The sequence below is a fragment of the Semicossyphus pulcher genome, unplaced genomic scaffold, assembly GCF_022749685.1.
Source record: "Semicossyphus pulcher isolate SPU_LCO1_2020_fin unplaced genomic scaffold, fSemPul1.0.p SCAF_11, whole genome shotgun sequence".
In the NCBI taxonomy this organism is placed as follows: Eukaryota; Metazoa; Chordata; class Actinopteri; order Labriformes; family Labridae; genus Semicossyphus; species Semicossyphus pulcher.
In genome coordinates this window covers 20,995,183-21,013,004 of record NW_027211615.1, presented here as the reverse complement: position 1 = coordinate 21,013,004, position 17,822 = coordinate 20,995,183, and the positions used below count along the sequence as shown (strand labels likewise).

Here is a 17,822-nt window from a genome sequence, read left to right as displayed (position 1 = left end):
GGCCTACTCTCAGATTTCCTACATTATTTGCCTCAGGTCTTACTAGGCCATTGCAGGACATTGATCTTTTATTTTTCACATGTATTATACATTAAAAGTTTTTGCTTGAGCTTTAAAAGAGTTAATAGTTTCAGGTCTTTAAAATGTCCATGATGAGAAAGTGATAAAGATGTCATTGGAAACTTAAAGAGACAGCACCGCAAAGTATCTTTGCCTCCACATGTATAACAATTTGACATTTTCAGGTTATTAAAATCTCTCTACTTCCCGGTGTTGCTGACCAGACCAAATTAACCATTCACCGTACTTCATCATCTGAAGCTGCATTATTATTCTTACCGGCTTCACATTATGCAGTCATATTTTGGGAATAACAAAGGAAAACTCTGCTGTAAATATTTCTAATACGCTGCATTTTTCTTTCTTTTTGTAGGTCTGATATCGACACCAGGCGAGCGATGGAGAGCCTCACAGGACACTTGACAACTTCTCAGGGACAGACCTCAGTGAGTGTTGCTCCGCCAATACTTGAAGTGTGCTTTCAGCTCTGTGGGCTTAAGAAGAAAAGAGAGAGTGTTTTTTTAATAAATGGAAGCAGCTGTATGCAAAATATGCAAATACTTTCCTTTCTTTATAGAAAACAGCTACGGAAACGTGGTGTCCACTTTATCAGGTGTCTTCAGTGAAGTCTAACTTTAGCAAATAATTTAGCATAATTTCCAGGCACCTCACTGCACCATCACTGCTGTGATAAATATGCAGCTCCAGACGACAGCCAGCATGTTTCATATTTTTTATCTTGTCAAGTCTGCGGACGCGACAAGATAAAGGTATTAGCTGTCTTTTACAGGTGGATGTGATACTTCCTGATGAGACTGGGAATTCTTGCATCCTAAATGTAATACTTCCAGTCAGTTCTAAAAGATATTTTTGTCATCCACCCTTTTAATTTCCTGGTGTCTCATTTATCATACCTTGCTGCCATTCCTGCACTGATGATGTTTGCATGACCCGAAGCGTCCTCCATCTCACTGTCTGCAGGTGACGTCTCGCGTGGAGCAGCGTCTTCAGGAGCTGGAGAGAGAGATGCACGCCGAGGAGAGAGAGAGAAGGACCGATCAGCGGGCTGCAATGTCTGACGATCTGCAGGAGGTGACACTCCCCCCCACCACTACTTATCTACTGTGATAGCTCCATCTCACACCTCCCTGTTGTCACTCTTGCTGTGTTATCTCACACTCAGAGAGAACACCCAAAAACAATCTTGAGATTACATGAAGGCTCATAAATTCAATGGAGAGATGAAGAAAGGACTAAATGGAATTTAAAAATACTAAACTTTTTCTTAATAATTTTACCTGTCATTCACAATGCATATTGATTCACATCAACATCATGTAAATGTGTCAAATTCAAGCAGCGGGCTAATTTTCATATGCAGTCCCCGAGCAGTGTTAAGCAAGCAAGTTTTAAGGATGCATGAAGCACACATACACATTTGCCTATGATACAACTTATGGCATGCAGACCTCAAATATAGAGCAGGAAAGAAATGTGTCAAATACACAGACTGTAAGTAATGGACATAGCCACCATGACCTCACCCATTGATTTCTCGGGTGCGTAAATGAAGTCGGGATTATGGAAGATGCCATGTTGGTATTCTGGAGCCAGAAGTGGACCGTATTAGGAATAGAGGGTGGTTCTGAGGAGGAGCGAGGGGTTGGCAAACGCCAAGTTATCAAAGCCAAACAGTCTATACCAGTGGCTGAATTATTTGGTGGTGAATGAGCTAGTTCACTCTCACGTTTCTCACTGAAGATATTCTTTTTGTGGTGGTGACTGACTGCACAGACTAGCAGACTCGCCGTTCATACGCCCAGTGAGAGAACGGTGGGTGAACGACACGTACCGGGAAACTAGTTGTAATCTCAAAGATCTCAGTTTTGTTCTCTTTGGCGGCTCCTATGGCGATAAATGGTAATTGCGGAAGCACACTGCCCAGGTATCCAAACAGTCCACGGTTGGCTCCGGTTGTATTTTCCTCGCTGACGGTCGCTTTCCTTTTTAGACTGTTTGCCTTCATCTGAGCGTCGAATTTGTTTCTTTTTCTTTGGATTTTCACTTATTTTTGAAGTTGTATCTGTAGTCATCCATCTTTTCTTTGTCTGTTCAGCCATAGTAGATTACTGTTTACTCGCTGGGTGATGGAAAACGCGCCAGTAGCTGGGCGCCGCTTGTGATTTTTTTCCGCGAATGTCACCACAGACACCCAGTCCATAAAAATACAATATACTGCAAATGCAAAGGCTTTCATCAGTTGGTCAATCAGCATTGTGTTACCTCATTCGGTGATAGATAGCGACTTAAAATATATTTATTTAAATTAAAAAGTTCAAGATTATCACTTTAAGAGTGAAGATTTACTACTGGGATTAAAACCTTATATAAGTATGTATACTAGCACCACAGGACCAGTAGCAGCAGCAAGAAATGCCTGTTGGTTGTTCCTGAGTAATAATACAAACCGGTGACATTTACACGTCTAGGATTGCTCAATTTAAAAAAAACCTGGTTGTCTGGTTGTCAGCTCAGGCACAGACAACTTGATGGGGTGGACAAAAGAATACTGAAACATTCTCAAGTGAACCCTGAAGAATAATTATCGTTCACCTTTGAAAAACGAAGTCAGAAAAGAGCCCAAACCTCCATCTGTAATTGGTGTGATTAGTTATCTTCCACAAAATTGCACGCACCACATAATTTGCATTTATCAAAGCGCTGACAATCGATGTCCATCAGAAAACATGTGAAACACCACCACCGTGTTTTTGAAGTTTTTTCTCTTTGTGCTGTCCTCTTTTGTTAGTTAAAGCAGACTTCCCACTCTGTCACCTAGCCCCCCCCCGCTATGCTTTATGAGAGTATAAAAAAGCCTACGCAGATGCTTTGATGCCGTGCAAATAGTCGCTAAGCAAGTAATTACTACTTTCGCATGCTTCATGTCAATCATGTTTTTTTTTTCCTTTTTAGGCGTGCATTTGTCTTAATAGCTGAGAGAGCTCTGTCATTAGCTGCACTTTAGTGTTGTATACTCATCGCTTGATGCACTCATGCCCACAGTCACAGCTACCTTGTCTTATTGCTCTCTTACATTGCTTACCGTCACGTTTAACTTTGAAATAACTGCCCCCTATATTCCCCGGGTACCGGCTTGGAAGACATGGTTTTTGTATGAGCTCATTAGTGTCATGACATCAGTCCCTTTAAACATCTCCTGCACCTGCTGCAGTTCATTAGTGTACCACAGGGGGGCACTGTGTAGCTGTATCCACACTGATAACCTTTTGTGAGCCAGACTTTTTCAACACACTGTGTAATGATAGTAGCTACCAATTCATTTGCATCCCTCTCTCTCTCTCGGAGTGCCCTAATGGGACACCAGCAGGGCCCGGGGCGGTGGGAAATAACGCATTTGTCCAAAAATTAAGGGTAAATAAACAAGCATAAGGAAATGAAGAGGAAAATAATCTCTTTTACTACTAAAGAGCAGGAGAGGAGGGAGAGCAGAGGGCACATTTATTCCCCACCAATGGGCCCGCTGTGATCTGAATCAAATAGATGATGAGTCACTTGGGTAGATGTTATTGCTAGCAGCCGGTAATTCATCACCACAGCCTGCTCAGAATAAGTGGGAATGAGTGGGATATAAGCTCCCAAGCAAATCCTCTATGATGTCAGTGTCTTGTTCCGTGAAGCTGAGATGGGAGAATCTGTGATGCAGTAGCAACCCCTCCGTAATACATGCTGTGACCTGTTTTATTGTGTTTTCTAGATTTCGGGGAGACGCCGAGTTCAAGCTCATGAGAGAGAGGAGGCCAGGACAGCCAGGCTACTGAAAGCAGAGAGGGAAAAGTGCAAGGTGAATATATAAGATTAGAAACGTAAAAATTTGGTGATTTATTCTGGCGGTTGTGTCTTTAAAGACCTGCTGACCTGCCGCTTGTGTAACTGTTGTATAAAAGCATGACACAATCGAGGTCGTGGGCTGTGATTATCTGCGGCACTCGGCCTGCGACCGAGTCACAGCCGTGATGATATCACTCCCTCTCATGTGATATTGCTTAATTATTACATAAAATGGTTTTCACGTATTGTTATCATTTCATTGCAAGGATGTAAAAGTTGTAAATGTAAAAAAATGTGGAAATTACGAATATTATTATTATTATTATAGGCAAAGTGGCTGTTTTATTCTGACATCGTTAGTATCTGCAGTGCGAAGTAGTTTGGTACAAACACGCACACTTGCTTATTATGTTTTGTCCTCACATTGTTACTGTTGCCCTCTCCTCAGATGGATCAGGAGCTGGAGAGAGCAAGAAGACTACTTGAGCAGTCTGAGGAGGGCAGAGAGTCCCTTGTTCAACAGGTTTGTTTGTGTCTGTGCAGACTGTACCCGTGTGTATATTAAAATGTACAGTAGACCTCAGGAGACAAACAATGCAGTGGCTTCTAAGAGTACCACAGTGCCGCTTTGCCCGCTCCCAGACAGTCAGATGTCTTTCTCTGTGTCTGCTTACTCGGCTGATGATTCCCAGGTGGAGGATATGCGCGGTGAGCTGCTGAGGGCGAGGAAGGAGAAGAACGAGCTTCAGAGGGCCCGGCTGGAGACGTTTCAGCCCGTTGCTCAGCCACATGGCAGCCACACTGACAGGGAGGAGGGAAGAGGTGGACAGCGAGGCGCAGGTACTGAATATAGTTCTAGATACAGAGGAGAGAAAAAGGCAGAGAGGGTTTGGACGCAGGTCAAAAGGACAGGTTAAAAGTTGGCTCTGAACACTCTGTAACTATAGAAATAGCTGGTACTATGTCTTGTTATTTTTTACGTATCCATTTCTGCTGGAAGAAAATCTCCAGACTGCACGCATGCTTTGCCAATTGCTGGATCAAATTACCTTTAAGGGTAGGAGAAATGGGTAAATGCAGGGCAGTGGGAAGAGAGAAGCCTGAGCACATACAGGGCCAGCAAGAGTCAAAACAAGACAAGTGGAGCGTTTGAGAGACCAGATAATTGATTGGACTATAGCGCTGAGAGAGAAGGGAGAAAAATACTGTCAAATATATGATCTTAAAAGGAGAGAAGGATGAGTGTAGATAGGAGAAAAGTATTGAAAATCTAATCTATCAGTGCTCTAAAGTTTTTCTAACAGTATTGATTGTCGGGCCTTAAAGGCAGTAAAAGTTTGAAATTGAAAGATTCTTATAAAAAATTAAGTTCTACACTGGCTGAATGTGCAACAGGAATATTCATCTGAAATACATTATTTGTTTAATCTGAATGTCATTGGATAAAAGCTGCTCAAATGCTCAATGACGACATCACCTGTCGTACTCTGTATCAGCACCTTTGTGTATTTGAATCCTGCTTCGTTCACATCTCTCATCACTTCATTCATATTCTGTTCACGTCCATCAACTCTTGGTCTGCCCCAAGTGACCAAGCGAAGTGATTGACAGTGAGTGATGCATATGAGCCTCTAACACAGCCTGTAAAGAGGTAAACAAAATTTCAGAGTATGCAGCTAGAAAATACATCAAAATAGTCTCTCCTGAGCCATTTAGCCTCATTTCCACTGGTACGGCTAGACTCGCTTGGCTCTTGGCACCAGGAACTTCTTTCAATTACCAATGCAGATTATACCCGCTCAGTATTGGCGAGATTCTTAGCCGATCGTCATAGTGACACAAACACATCAGCGCCTTGTCAAATGAGCACAGTGTGATTTTTCACATGAACAACTCTTTTATTAAAGCTACAGTAGGCCACAAGAATTTGGTCAAAATAACACATATTGATCATTGCATTTCCCTAATAATATAAAATTGAAATGATTGATTGCTGATCTGTGACTGTGAGCGCCCGACTTCTACGTGACTTGTGTCAGCAGCACGCACGCAGAGGTTGTGTCAGTCAGGAGCTATGGCAACTTGCGGCAAATTTCCTGTACCTCCTTCGCTGAGAACGGCATGTACTGCTAAAGAAGCAAAAAGAAGGAAGAGCTTGGAGGACGAAAAAAGCTACAAAGAGAGCCCTAAATAAGAAGCGGGATCAGACGAGTGGGAGTGTAAGGGGCGGAAGAGCGATGCAGAGGTTGCCTTCTTCTTTCTTGACAGGTAACGGTAGCTCTTACAGCTAATGGTAGCACTAAGCTCCAACACCTAGAGGTAAAAAGGTGGTCCACACCACGAATCACAACTATAATGATAACTTTAGTAGTATTTGAACATTTTGCCAGCAATAAAGTGTACTTTTGGAATAAACAGCACCTCTCCTCTCTCTCGTGCTGCAGAGAGACGCACCGCACGGCCGTGCAGCACACACCAGTTGCAAAATGCACGTGCGTGTTTGGTGCTGCAGAGTAATACAGAGGACAAATGTTTTCTACATAGGAATGTTCATGTTGCTTACTGCCACTTTAATTGTCTGTAGATCGTCTGAGTTTGGAGAAGGAAGTGGCAGAGCTGCGACTCCAGCTGAGCAAGGCCTCCGTCCTCAGCGAGGTTGAAGAACTGAAAAGGGCTCTGGACCACAAAGAGAAGGAGAGGGTCCAACTCAGCTTACAGGTGGAGGTGTGTGGCTGCGGGTATTTCAATAAAACTAGAAGTGCTTATTAGATCAGTGGTTCAGAGAAAGCTTTGCATGTCATTCCTTAGTTGGCTCTCTTTTCAGCGCACTCTTAAGGATAAATGGGAAACATTGAGGATCTCTCATCTGGAGCTGACCCTTTTGACTTTGCCCGTTTCTACCCTGAGCGGGGTTATTTCAGTTTGCCGGTCGCCTCTCATCCGTGATCGCATCCTCCGCCAACTCCATACCACTTGATCCTCTTAAAAATCAACAGATGAAGTGACAGTTGGAATAGGAAATCAGAAGTCAACCAGCAGTCGTTCATGCTTCTCAAACTGGTGCGATGTGTCGCTTCTATCAAAGTAACAAGACATAAAAAAAAAATTAGAAAAAAACTTGGAACATTCTCTTGCTAAACAGGGGGATTCAAAGCTCTGGTGGGTATCAATAAAATGTAAGTAGAAATAGCTGCACTTTCAGCATTGGCACACTCCTCTCATCTCTGATGTTTCTTTCACTGACTGGTTTTTAAACTCCCACGCTTCCCTCATTGCCGAGTAGGTGTTCAGAGATGAAGTGGGTGTTTGCATGTATCACCTGGGGGCACTTCTTATGGTTTTTATGTCAAGATCAAAATAGACGTTGGAAGCGTTTCATTTTAACGGCAAATGAGCAAAAACGAGGCATAATGAGGAGAAAAGGCTGGAAGATTCAATTTCTCAGTGACTGCATTTATAAAGAGTGTAATAGGGCTATGACTAATCAGTCTATGTCTAATTACTGCTAACTGACAGCCTTATTCAGTATAAACACCAGGCTAACCTGACATGCCCTTTCTTTAGACTTCAATCAGACTTGAAACTTCAAAGTGATTGTTATTTTGTTGTGGATATGGAGTTAATCCAGTGGAACTCTCCTTTCAGACTACTTTTCAGACCAGCCTCTCTGATAATCCAATTGTAGACAGCTTGTAAACACAGTCTCAACCTTCTTTGACCTTTCTGTCTTTACCTTTTGTCCTCCTCGTGCTTGTTATACTCGCCCTTTTTCCGAAAGTCTTTCATACCTTTTTTCCCTTTTTCTCCCTCCTTAAATCATCTGTCTCTCTTTCCCTTTTCTCCTCTTCCATCGCCCCAAACCCATTCCTTCCCACTCCTATGTCTTCAGTTTCCGTCCGTCTCTGTCTCTTTTCTCCCATTAGCAGTAGAAGCGACACTAACACACACACATCCTTGACCTTTCTCTTTTCTATATACCAGGAATTGTCATCAGACTTGGCACGGCGGGAGCAACAGCAGCTACGAATGCTTGAACAGTTGAGGGACATACAGGTATTTTATTATTGGTTATTGCATCCCACTGTAATTCATCAGCGGTAATTTAATTCAAGGACTTGGAACAAGCGGTGCTTTTTCTAGTGGCAATTTAATTTGAAAGCATATTCTGTGTGAGTTCACAGAAATACAGAGTAAAGAAAAACTGACGTTGCAGTAATGATACCCAGCAGAATTAGGGCTGTAAGACATTTAAGGACCCACACCGTGGTTCAAAAACACAGATTCAGATTATGAAGAACGAATCCCCGCCTTATTTATAAACTCACTCTTCCTTTCAGAGCCGAGGCCAGGCGGAGAGGAGGGAGGCAGAGGTATTACTCCACGAGAGCACGAGGAGCAGAGATGAATTAAAGACCAGGGCCCAAGAGGCTGTGCGTCAGTGGAGGGCAAAGTGCAGGAGACTGCAGAAGGAGCTGGAGGAGGAGAGGGCACAGGCTGGTTTCCACACCGACAAGGCATTGCAGGTCGGTTAATGCGGATACATTCATTACACGACTTTTCACTCTGCAGCCGAAATTATCAGCTGTGACTAAGTCATTGCTAGTCTTTATATACTGTTCTGTAATGTTGGCTGCCGTTCTACAACCAAAACAAATATCTTGCATGCATTGCACATACACAAGGATTATGATATAAACAACCGTGCTATTTGTTACAGGCGTGCACAGCTGTGATTGTTATGTTATTGTACATTAGAGTGAGACTCGCACTGTGTCTCTCTGTGCCAAGATACCAATCCAAGCCGCTCAGCAGTCGGCTTCATTCTTGCTGCTGCTGGCAATACTTGTTCCTTTGGCTTACGTTTCAACAAAGTAAAAGTTCTCGGTTGTTGCAAGGAATCCAGCAAAAGTAAAACAGACCATGTCTGATAACACATGGGCTTATTGACAAGGTGTAAGTTGGCACTGCTTGGCACCTGCAGCTCAAATACCCGTCAACTCTACTCATTGGCTCTTAGGAAGTCTATCTCAAACAATCCGTATGTGCCGCTGCTGGCTGTGCTAGCAGCTAGCCAGCTGGCATCACTGTTAACAAAAGCTGACTATTTTGGTTGAGTTTTTGTAGCAGTGGACTTTGGATCATGCTTTGCTGCTTTGACTTTGACAGTGTGTTCTAAAAAGTAATCAATAATCTCTGCACTGAAATGCATTTCTCAATTCCAGTAGTAGAATGATTTGTAGGGACGCCTGAGGCAGCGAGAAAACAAAACTTCTCTCCACCAAACTCTCCCTGTAGTTCTGATGTCACTGAGTGGAGGAAAAGAACCTAGGTTTCCACAGCTTGCAACAGTAATATACAGAACATGGTAAAGAACACACCATGCCACGAAAATGTGTGCTCTGTCAGATGTCATATCAAACGAGCAACGGTTCTCCCTCCTTACATTTTGGTTTCCGGAAACATTTGCGTTCACATGTAAATCAACACATGCACAAATCTAAATCAGTATTTCCCAGTGTTAAAACAGATTTTTTATTTTTAAATGTGTAATCTTATTTCTTGCTCATTATCCTCCATGTTCTTATTTGACATTGTTCTTATTAGAAACTTTCTAGAAAATCAGCAAAAGCAGCTTCTTCTGCACCCTTAAGTGATAATTTGAGAGAAAAGGAATTAAGTACAATCCATGCTGTTTGTCACGTGCAGTTCCCTTTCAATGAAGTGTGGAAAACTACTCTTGGTTCTGAAGGAAAGACGAGGAAAATGCTTTAATTCACTGAATTAAAACATACCATAATAAGCTATAAATACTAGGGATGGGCATTTCTAGTAATCTCAATATTTGAGTAATTTATTTACCTTATGAATAAGTAATCGAGTACTCGCAAATTCTATATTTTTTTACCGTAAAAAAAAACTCCAAGAGAACATTGCTATCTAACACTTTCACATAAAGTATATATGGCACAAATAAATTGCCAACAATACAAAGCAAGTGCAATTTCAAATGCATTGAACAACCTTAATAGGCCCTTCAATTAACGTTGCTGTAACATTTTGTTGTCAAACGTCACAGCAGTGGCGGACTGTATGGACTTCTGTTCTGTGTTGCGAAACACGTAACTCACACGTTTTCCACTCGTAGCTGTTGTCCGGCGTGATGATGGCTTTTACTCCGGCTCAACAAACGCCATCAGCTCACGGAAGCCTTCTTCTCCTTCCATAACACTTCATGGGAGCATATCTCCACTCACCATGTCCGTTATTAGCAGGCTAATCTTCTCCGCTTTGGTGTCATCACAACGACGTGTGCTCACAGGGCTAGCAAATGATGTGATGCGAGACTGCCTGTCGTCTGTCTCCGCTGGCTTCTTCTTGGGAAGTTTAACACCACATATCTTGCACAGCACGTTATCGTCGTCTTTTTAGTCAGTACTTCCAGACATCACTTTTCCTGGTCACGGCTGACACGGTGCATGTAACTGAGTTAAACTACTTTAGCCGGAAACAGCGGGTGCGCGAGTAGTGTAACGCAACTCGAATAATGATATCAACAACGAGTACTCGATTATTCGTCCCCATCCCTAATAAATACCATAAAATTCGGTGTATAAAGAGGCACTTTTACTACTTTTTTTAATCAAAAAGTGGGCTGCGTCGTATACACAGGTGCGATCAATATACCCATAAAAAATGCAGAGAGGAATTGTATTAAGTTACGTATTTTACCCAGACGATGGCGCTATAACCTGGGTGCTACTACCCTCACAACAACCAACATTACCGTAGGCTGAGCTCAGCTACCCTACCGCTAGCTAGCAGGATTGCCAACTCGACATGGTGAAAACAGATGGTAGGCTATAATTTGTGTGTTTGCAATCAGTTTCAATGAAAATAAATTGAAATAGCGTTGGAATAACTTTAATACAAATTTGATTTAATAAATAGCTATAGAAAGTCTGCGTCTTATAATCCGGTGTGATTTATATTCCTGAATTTACGGTAATAAGGAACATTCTTCAGCTTTTTATTGATCTTGCGTATTCAACCCAAACAAAGCAAAAGGTTTGATACGTATGCATGCTACCTGTTCATTCTAATTAATGCTTAGTTTTATGTGTATAGCAAAGAGGGCTTTCAACACCTGAATAATGTATTTCAATTAAGCTCATTAATAATTAATATAACTATATATGAAGACAAATAGTATCTTTGCAAGGTATGTTACAGCATGAATGCTTAGTTGAATAATGAACATCCCACTATTACTAATATAAGCTTGAAAGTCACCTCCCGGTCATTTCCATCCGTTTGAACTGAGTGAGTCACCTCCAAACTCACCGTCAGCAGCCTCGCGCCTCACACACAGACACGCAGACAGACAGACAGACAGACTCCCACCTGGCATACTCAACGTGACACGAATTAATTACAAAATCATTTCTGCCCCCTTAATGAATTAGGGGAGAGAATCAAGTGCTCAATTAAATGATTAGGTTCTGAGCTACAGCAAAGTCTCTGCAAATTCCAGTCAAAGCCAGAGTATTAGAAGCAATCTGCCTTGAACAGACCTGACCATTGTCCCTTATCAGGGAGCTGAGTGCCAGCATTTTCCTATCAGTGCAAGAGCTGGTTCTGCATATGTTTCTCTCCCTCTGTCTCTCTGTCACTCTTTCTCTTCCTCTCATCATTATTGTTACAGCTCCTTTTTATACACCATCGTCCGCCTCCTCTTCATTTGTCATTCCTCATTTCTCTTCTCTTCTCTGTCTCTCCCACTCTCTCTCTCTCTCTCTTCCTCCTTCCAGGCAGCCAGGGAAAAGGAGAGCTCCCAGGCCCAGCTGAAGGCGCTGAGCCAGCAGACTGAGGCAGCCCGCAGGGAGCTCGCTGAAATCCTAGGCCGTTTGGCCCTGCGCGAAGAGGAGCTCCACCGCAAGGACGTGGAGCTGTCAGAGAGCCGCCAGCGCCAGTTGTCACTGGAGCAGGAAATCCGGGAGGTGGGGGGTCAAATATCTAGAAAAAGAAAGTGACTTTCAAATCACTAGGAACATGAAAAAGTATATTATTATTATTCTAACTTGGTAAGGTTCAGTGGTTTATTGAACAATTTGCATGTAATATGCATGGCCCTATGCAAGTAGAGTTCAAGTTTCAAGACCAGTTTCACTCACCTTTTAGAAGAGGCCATCAGCACTGAGGTTGAATCCAATGGTATGACGATAAATCCTTGATGTATGATATTTGGGTGGGCACCTTATTGAAAGAAGTTGTGCTGAGGTAGACATATAGAAGTTTCCATTTATGAAATGCTTTTTTTAGCTGTTACAAAAACAGTAGCATTCTTGAACAAATCCCAGTCTAAGTGCGCACATGTCCAACATTTAGGGCGTTTTCACACCGGCCTTTTTTCGGTTGAATCGAGCCCTTGAGCGTTTACCCTCTTGGTTCGGTTTGTTTGGGGAGGTGGGAACAAAGCAATCGCACTAGGGTGCGGACCAAAACAACCGGACCGAGACCTTGTTGAAGGGTGATCTCGGTCCGATTACAAACGAACTCTGCTGCGGTTCCTAGGCACACACTGGCTGCACTTTCGATAGGCCGTTATTTTCATTAATTTTATTTCTGACATTGTGATAAACATTTAATCCTTTACATTTAATGCAAAGCTGGACGGATGCATTGTTGTTTACAATACTAATGTGATCACCCAGAGATTTTTAAGTATGCGCACAGCGAACAGGCTGTTTGCACTTCTTGTTACGGCTGCACTTCTTCTCATAATTGATTTTATTCCCCACGTTATGATAGCCATTTTGTCCGAAACATTACCTATGCACATTTTTGTGATTTTGCATAAGAAATGCACCTGTCATTCTGGATGGATTGTGTTGTTGTTGCTGGGCGCTGTCCGGTGCTGCCGGGTGCTGAAGTCTCTCACCTTGACACGTGGAACTTTTATGTCCTTGCCTTTAGTCAGTTGTTTAAAGCTTTTAGCTATTTTGTTGAATAACCTTAGGCCAAATTCAATTAACAAAATTTACGAAACTTAAACTACATTTATATCAAATGTGCTTTATGTCAGAGATATGACTCTAATGTCTGACTTTATTTTCCTAGCACCCACAGGTATTGGAAAAAATCCTGGCGCCGTGCCTGGACCTAACAAATCAAGCTCACCTGAGTCGTTTTTGGTTTAACAGTTGTGCCCAATATGTGCTCCCTTCTCCTCTTCAGCCGAAAAACCACACAAGATTTCTGACCAATGAATGGAGTAACAGCTCCCACATTGCTTTTGTTGATATGTTTTGGTTGGCTTGGTCAAAGGTCAAATGCAACAAACTATCAACTCATCCACTGATTTAGACCAAAACAAACGGACTATAAGTTTGAAAACGCCCTTAGATTACAATTTTTTGTAATTTGAGCTGCTGTTAAAGAAAAAAAAATAGTGTAGCAAAAACCATGAAAAAGAGTTTCAATCAATCTAACAGCGCTCTTCACCCCAGGTGAGGGAGGCCTCTGCTGCCCTGGAGGAGGACACTCGGTGCCAAGCGGCAGTCCAAGCCAGACTGAAGGAAGAGAACCAGAGGCTGGAAGAGCGAGCAGACGCACAGGCCCGTCGTTTTCAGCGAGATCAGGACGCTCAGGCCGAGCTCCAGGCCTCCCTCAAGCAGATGACCTCAGCCCATGCACAGCTAGCCCAGCAGCTGGCAAAGGGGGATGGCTCCAAGATGGAGCTCCAGAAGAGCGCTATGGAGCTACAGGCCAAGCTGACTTCAGTACAGGAGGAGCGGGCGGCTCTGGGGCAGCAGCTGCAGCTCGAGAGAGAGGTGCATCAGAAAGAACTAGACAGTGTGAAGGCGATGATGGAAGACAGCAGGATGAAGAAGGATCGAGAAGTGCAGGGCTTACTGAAGCTCTGCCATCAGGAGCGGGATGAAATACAGGCACACCTGGTGGAGGTGAAGGTAAGCCCTTTTATTGTTGTCGAGTATTGTTCAGTTAAAGCAAATATTGACATTTTGGGAAATCTATTTACTACATGATACATACTACATCTCCCGTCTGTAGGTGTGTAGCTCGAGCCACCAACTTGTTAGCTTAGCCTAGCATAAAAGGCTGGAAAGAGCTAGCCCTCTATCCAAAGGTAACACAATCTAACTTCCTGGAGTCCATGCTGCTTGTCTGCCAGCTTTTCTAGGTCAACAAACAATCTGGCATATAAACACTTTTTTTGTGTGTCAGATTGAAGAAACAAGCTACAACGCATTAACTGATGAGCTTTAGATTAGCTTCTTCGCAAACATTTCTGTGTTAACAACATTTTGTTTCAATAAACGGACATACAGTATAGCTGTCAGCATTGTGTGCAACTTTTGTTGTGATTTAGATGTACCCCTTTCCCACCTTAATTCTGCATGTTGACGCTGTTTTTCTTCAGACCCGGGAAGACCCACTTATAAATACCGATTGTCTCTTTTCCCATTGCCATTGGAGTATACTCCTGTCGGTCTCTTTTCTGCCCCAAGTTAAGTTTGCTGTTTTTAGTTCTGAGATCGCAGTTCTCCGCCAGGTTGTTGTTGGCCTCCCTTGTTTCCATTTCAAAGGTGGGTTTCCATCTCAAGGCTACTTTAGGAATTCGGGCCTGGTCCATTTTTGAGGACATGTCCAAGCCATCGGAGGCGTCGATGTTTAATTTCCTGCACCACGTTGCGACAGTTGGTGTTTTTGTACAGGTCCTTGTTAGAGATCTTTTCTGGCCAAAAGATGCAACATATCTTCTGGAGACATCTGTTGTGAAACGCATTGATCTTTTTTATGTCACTCTCAACCACTCGCCGGCATTCTGAGCCATACAGTAGAACTGATTTAACATTACTGTTACACAGTCTGATCTTCGTTTTTAGGCTGTGCTGCTTTGACTTCCAGATGGTTTGAAGGCTTGCATTGTCCTTACTGAGGAGACTTCCCAGATATGTAAACTCCTCGACATAATCGAGAGGGTTACCGTCCACAGTGATTGGCTCATTTGGTGTTAAATTTATGCACAGCACTTGGGTCTTGGAGATATTAATGTTCAGACCCATCTGTTTGGCAAATCTGTCAGTCCTAGCCGTCTTCTCTTCTCTTGTTTGCTGTGATTTCACTCTATACATTTTAACAGACTTTACATGGACTTGCAACTTTGCTCTGCTCAGTGGAGGTGACTTTTTCTCCTGTCATTTTTGCATGTTAAATGTTGATCTAAAGCGTGTTTTTATGTATCATGGCTCATGGGCTGCTTTTATACTATTTTAGTTTGTCCCAGTGTATTTTTAACACTGGGATATTGTGTCTATTGGACAGAGCTAGGTTAGCAGTTTCCCTCCACTCTTTATGCACAGCTACTCTAACAGGTGCTGCCTTTAGCTACATATTTATCATACAGACATGAGAGGGGTATAAATCATTTAGCGGAACACTAGGCAAGAAAGTGAATACATCCCAAAATGTCAAACTTTTCCTTTAAATATACCTAAAGGCCCCTTTTTCTAAAGCAGAGCTAAGCCCTGGATTATATATCAGATGTGACAAATTTGTCAAATCTTTTGAGATGTCAAGGTCATAAGCCAACCACAGAGATTTAGTTTTCTTTGCACAGAGGCATGGATCACAGGGTGCCACACTCTAATTGACATTTAGACTATTATTGGCACAGACTTAGAATTCAGCACGGGGTAACATGCCTCAGCCACTAAACATCTGGCATATTTCCGACTCAGCGAGACACAGACAAAATCCTCATTTAGACTCATTTTCTTCAGCGGCCGGGCCCGCGTCCTCTGAGTGCGGGTGAATCGAGGATAGCTGAGCCGTTAATGGTGTGTGGTGCGCCGTGGATCTTCATGGCCATTCCCAGGCTTCAAGCGTGAATATTTAAAAACCCCTGATATCAGACCTCTGAAGTCTCATCAAGGAGTGCTGCAGATAGGGGACTCCACTTGACTTACTCCCTCAGCGCCCTCCCTCCCCTCCCTCCCTTCAATATCTCCAATGATGAGCCCTCGTGGGTACATTGTTTCTTAAGGGGCATGGTCCTCCCTGATATGGTTGAGTTTAGCCCATTAGCTGTGCTGAATGGCATTAATATCTGACATAGCTCATTGTAATGGTGTCATTTCCGAGCGCGGTGAGGACAAGGGCGTTTGCAAGAATGTTTTTAAGTAGTAGCCTACGGATACCGCAGATGTCCCTAAGAAGCCCACCCAATATTCACATAGCATAGCCGGAAGCCTGTATTACAGTTTTGATACAGTCAGCTGTTAAAAAAAAAATATGAAATATTCTTATTTTCTTGCCCTTGTCCTCTCACTCTTGATTTCTCCTCCACTCTATCTTCCCTCTCTCTGTCTCTCTCTGCCTTAATCCCTCTCTTACTGCTTCCCCTCCAGTTCTAATTTTGCATTCTCCATCTGTTTTTCCACTCGTCTCACTTCCTGCAGTTCGCTTTTTTTTTAATTTTTCTGCGTTGTGTCACTCCTCGTGCTCAGTCTTTATTGTTCATTTCACTGTACTATATCTTGAGCTGTGTGCAATGACGTGGTCATTTTAGGCCATAGTGCTAATGTTTGAGATTTGATTTGCCTTGCAAGCGTCAGCTGGACTGAGACATGGATTAAGAGCTTGATTTGAAGTCTTTGTCAAAGGGAGTTACCTATTCTCCTGACCTTTGATGTTTTCTGTTTGCACAGAATTTCATGCTGTACCTGTACCTGTGCAAGGCGTGACTTCCCCTTGCAAATTGAACATACATAATATTCACAAAGCTGCATTTATTTTCAATAGCAATTTGTAAACTAAGTGGCATAAATTAGTCGAGCTTGTATATTTCAGGGCTTGATAATCACAGAAATTCAAACTACACTATATGTTTGAATTTCGCTTTAGATATATCATTAGTCGTCATTATCTGCAAACATTGGCCGTGTGTCATTGCCTTAAACATATCCTCTCTCTACCAGGCAGATGCAGCTTCAGACAAGGAGCTGTGTAGGGCGCTGCGCATCAACTTGGACAGGATGAAGGATGAGTGTGATAAGCTGGCAGCTCAGCTGAGCACAAAAGACGAGGCACATGCGCTCCTCCAGAGAAAGCACCAGCTACTCAAACAGGAACGGGATGACAAAGTAAGCCCTGCTTCCTCTGCCATGTTTTTCCAACATAGTGACTAATATCAAATGATGTGATACTTCCGAAGAGGGCAGAGTGTCTGTTATCATATTATACGTGAAATATATCTGTCCTCAGCGGATGTTTTGAAGTATTCGTGCTGATTCTAATCAATCCTGAGAGACATAGTCCAAGGACAATAAAAGGATACACAGTGTACATTCAGGAGCTTTATCAGCAGCTCCCTTCTCAGTCTGCAGGTTTCATATTGTTAATTTGGCAACTTATTTTATACCTTTTATATAGTTTATGAGGAGAAGACAATAGACATTTGACATAATGAATCTCTAGTCTGTCAGGAAGTTTTATTTTTGTAGACAACTTAACAAATCATCAGAACAATATTTCAGTTAATGGATCAAATATGACGGCAAAAGGAACCGACAAAAACATCCACAAAACTGACCTTCAAGAACATTTACTTTCATTCAGGCTTAGATAGCTGGGATATCTGGTATGGTCATGTGATCAGACAAACTTAAGAATGGTTCGTAAGGTCGCTGCAAAATCAGCACTATTTTTAAAGGGGCCTTATCAATAGGCCCTTAAGCATTTTACAGCTGCAGAAGAAGTATTGAACCTCTATTCACCTCTCTGACAGGCTCCTGATAAGTTGTGTACGGCTCTTTGGGGGATCCATGTATTGATTTGAAATTGGGTGAATGGAGAAAAGGGGCTTTTATTAATGTAACGTGGTGGTTTAT

At 42.6% G+C, this 17,822-nt stretch overlaps 1 protein-coding gene across 1 annotated transcript in view; it reads left to right on the top strand.

Moving 5' to 3' along the window:
* The window catches only part of LOC138585227 (centrosomal protein of 128 kDa), a 47,304-nt gene that overhangs the window by 3,640 nt on the left and 25,842 nt on the right, over nt 1–17,822 (top strand). The window contains exons 6-16 of the mRNA XM_069657520.1: nt 434–506; nt 1,042–1,152; nt 3,836–3,922; nt 4,358–4,432; nt 4,602–4,731; nt 6,494–6,633; nt 7,891–7,962; nt 8,247–8,436; nt 11,722–11,906; nt 13,416–13,877; nt 16,911–17,075. Of these exons, the coding sequence (XP_069513621.1) occupies nt 434–506; nt 1,042–1,152; nt 3,836–3,922; nt 4,358–4,432; nt 4,602–4,731; nt 6,494–6,633; nt 7,891–7,962; nt 8,247–8,436; nt 11,722–11,906; nt 13,416–13,877; nt 16,911–17,075 (1,690 nt within the window). The remainder of the gene's footprint in view (nt 1–433; nt 507–1,041; nt 1,153–3,835; nt 3,923–4,357; nt 4,433–4,601; nt 4,732–6,493; nt 6,634–7,890; nt 7,963–8,246; nt 8,437–11,721; nt 11,907–13,415; nt 13,878–16,910; nt 17,076–17,822) is intronic.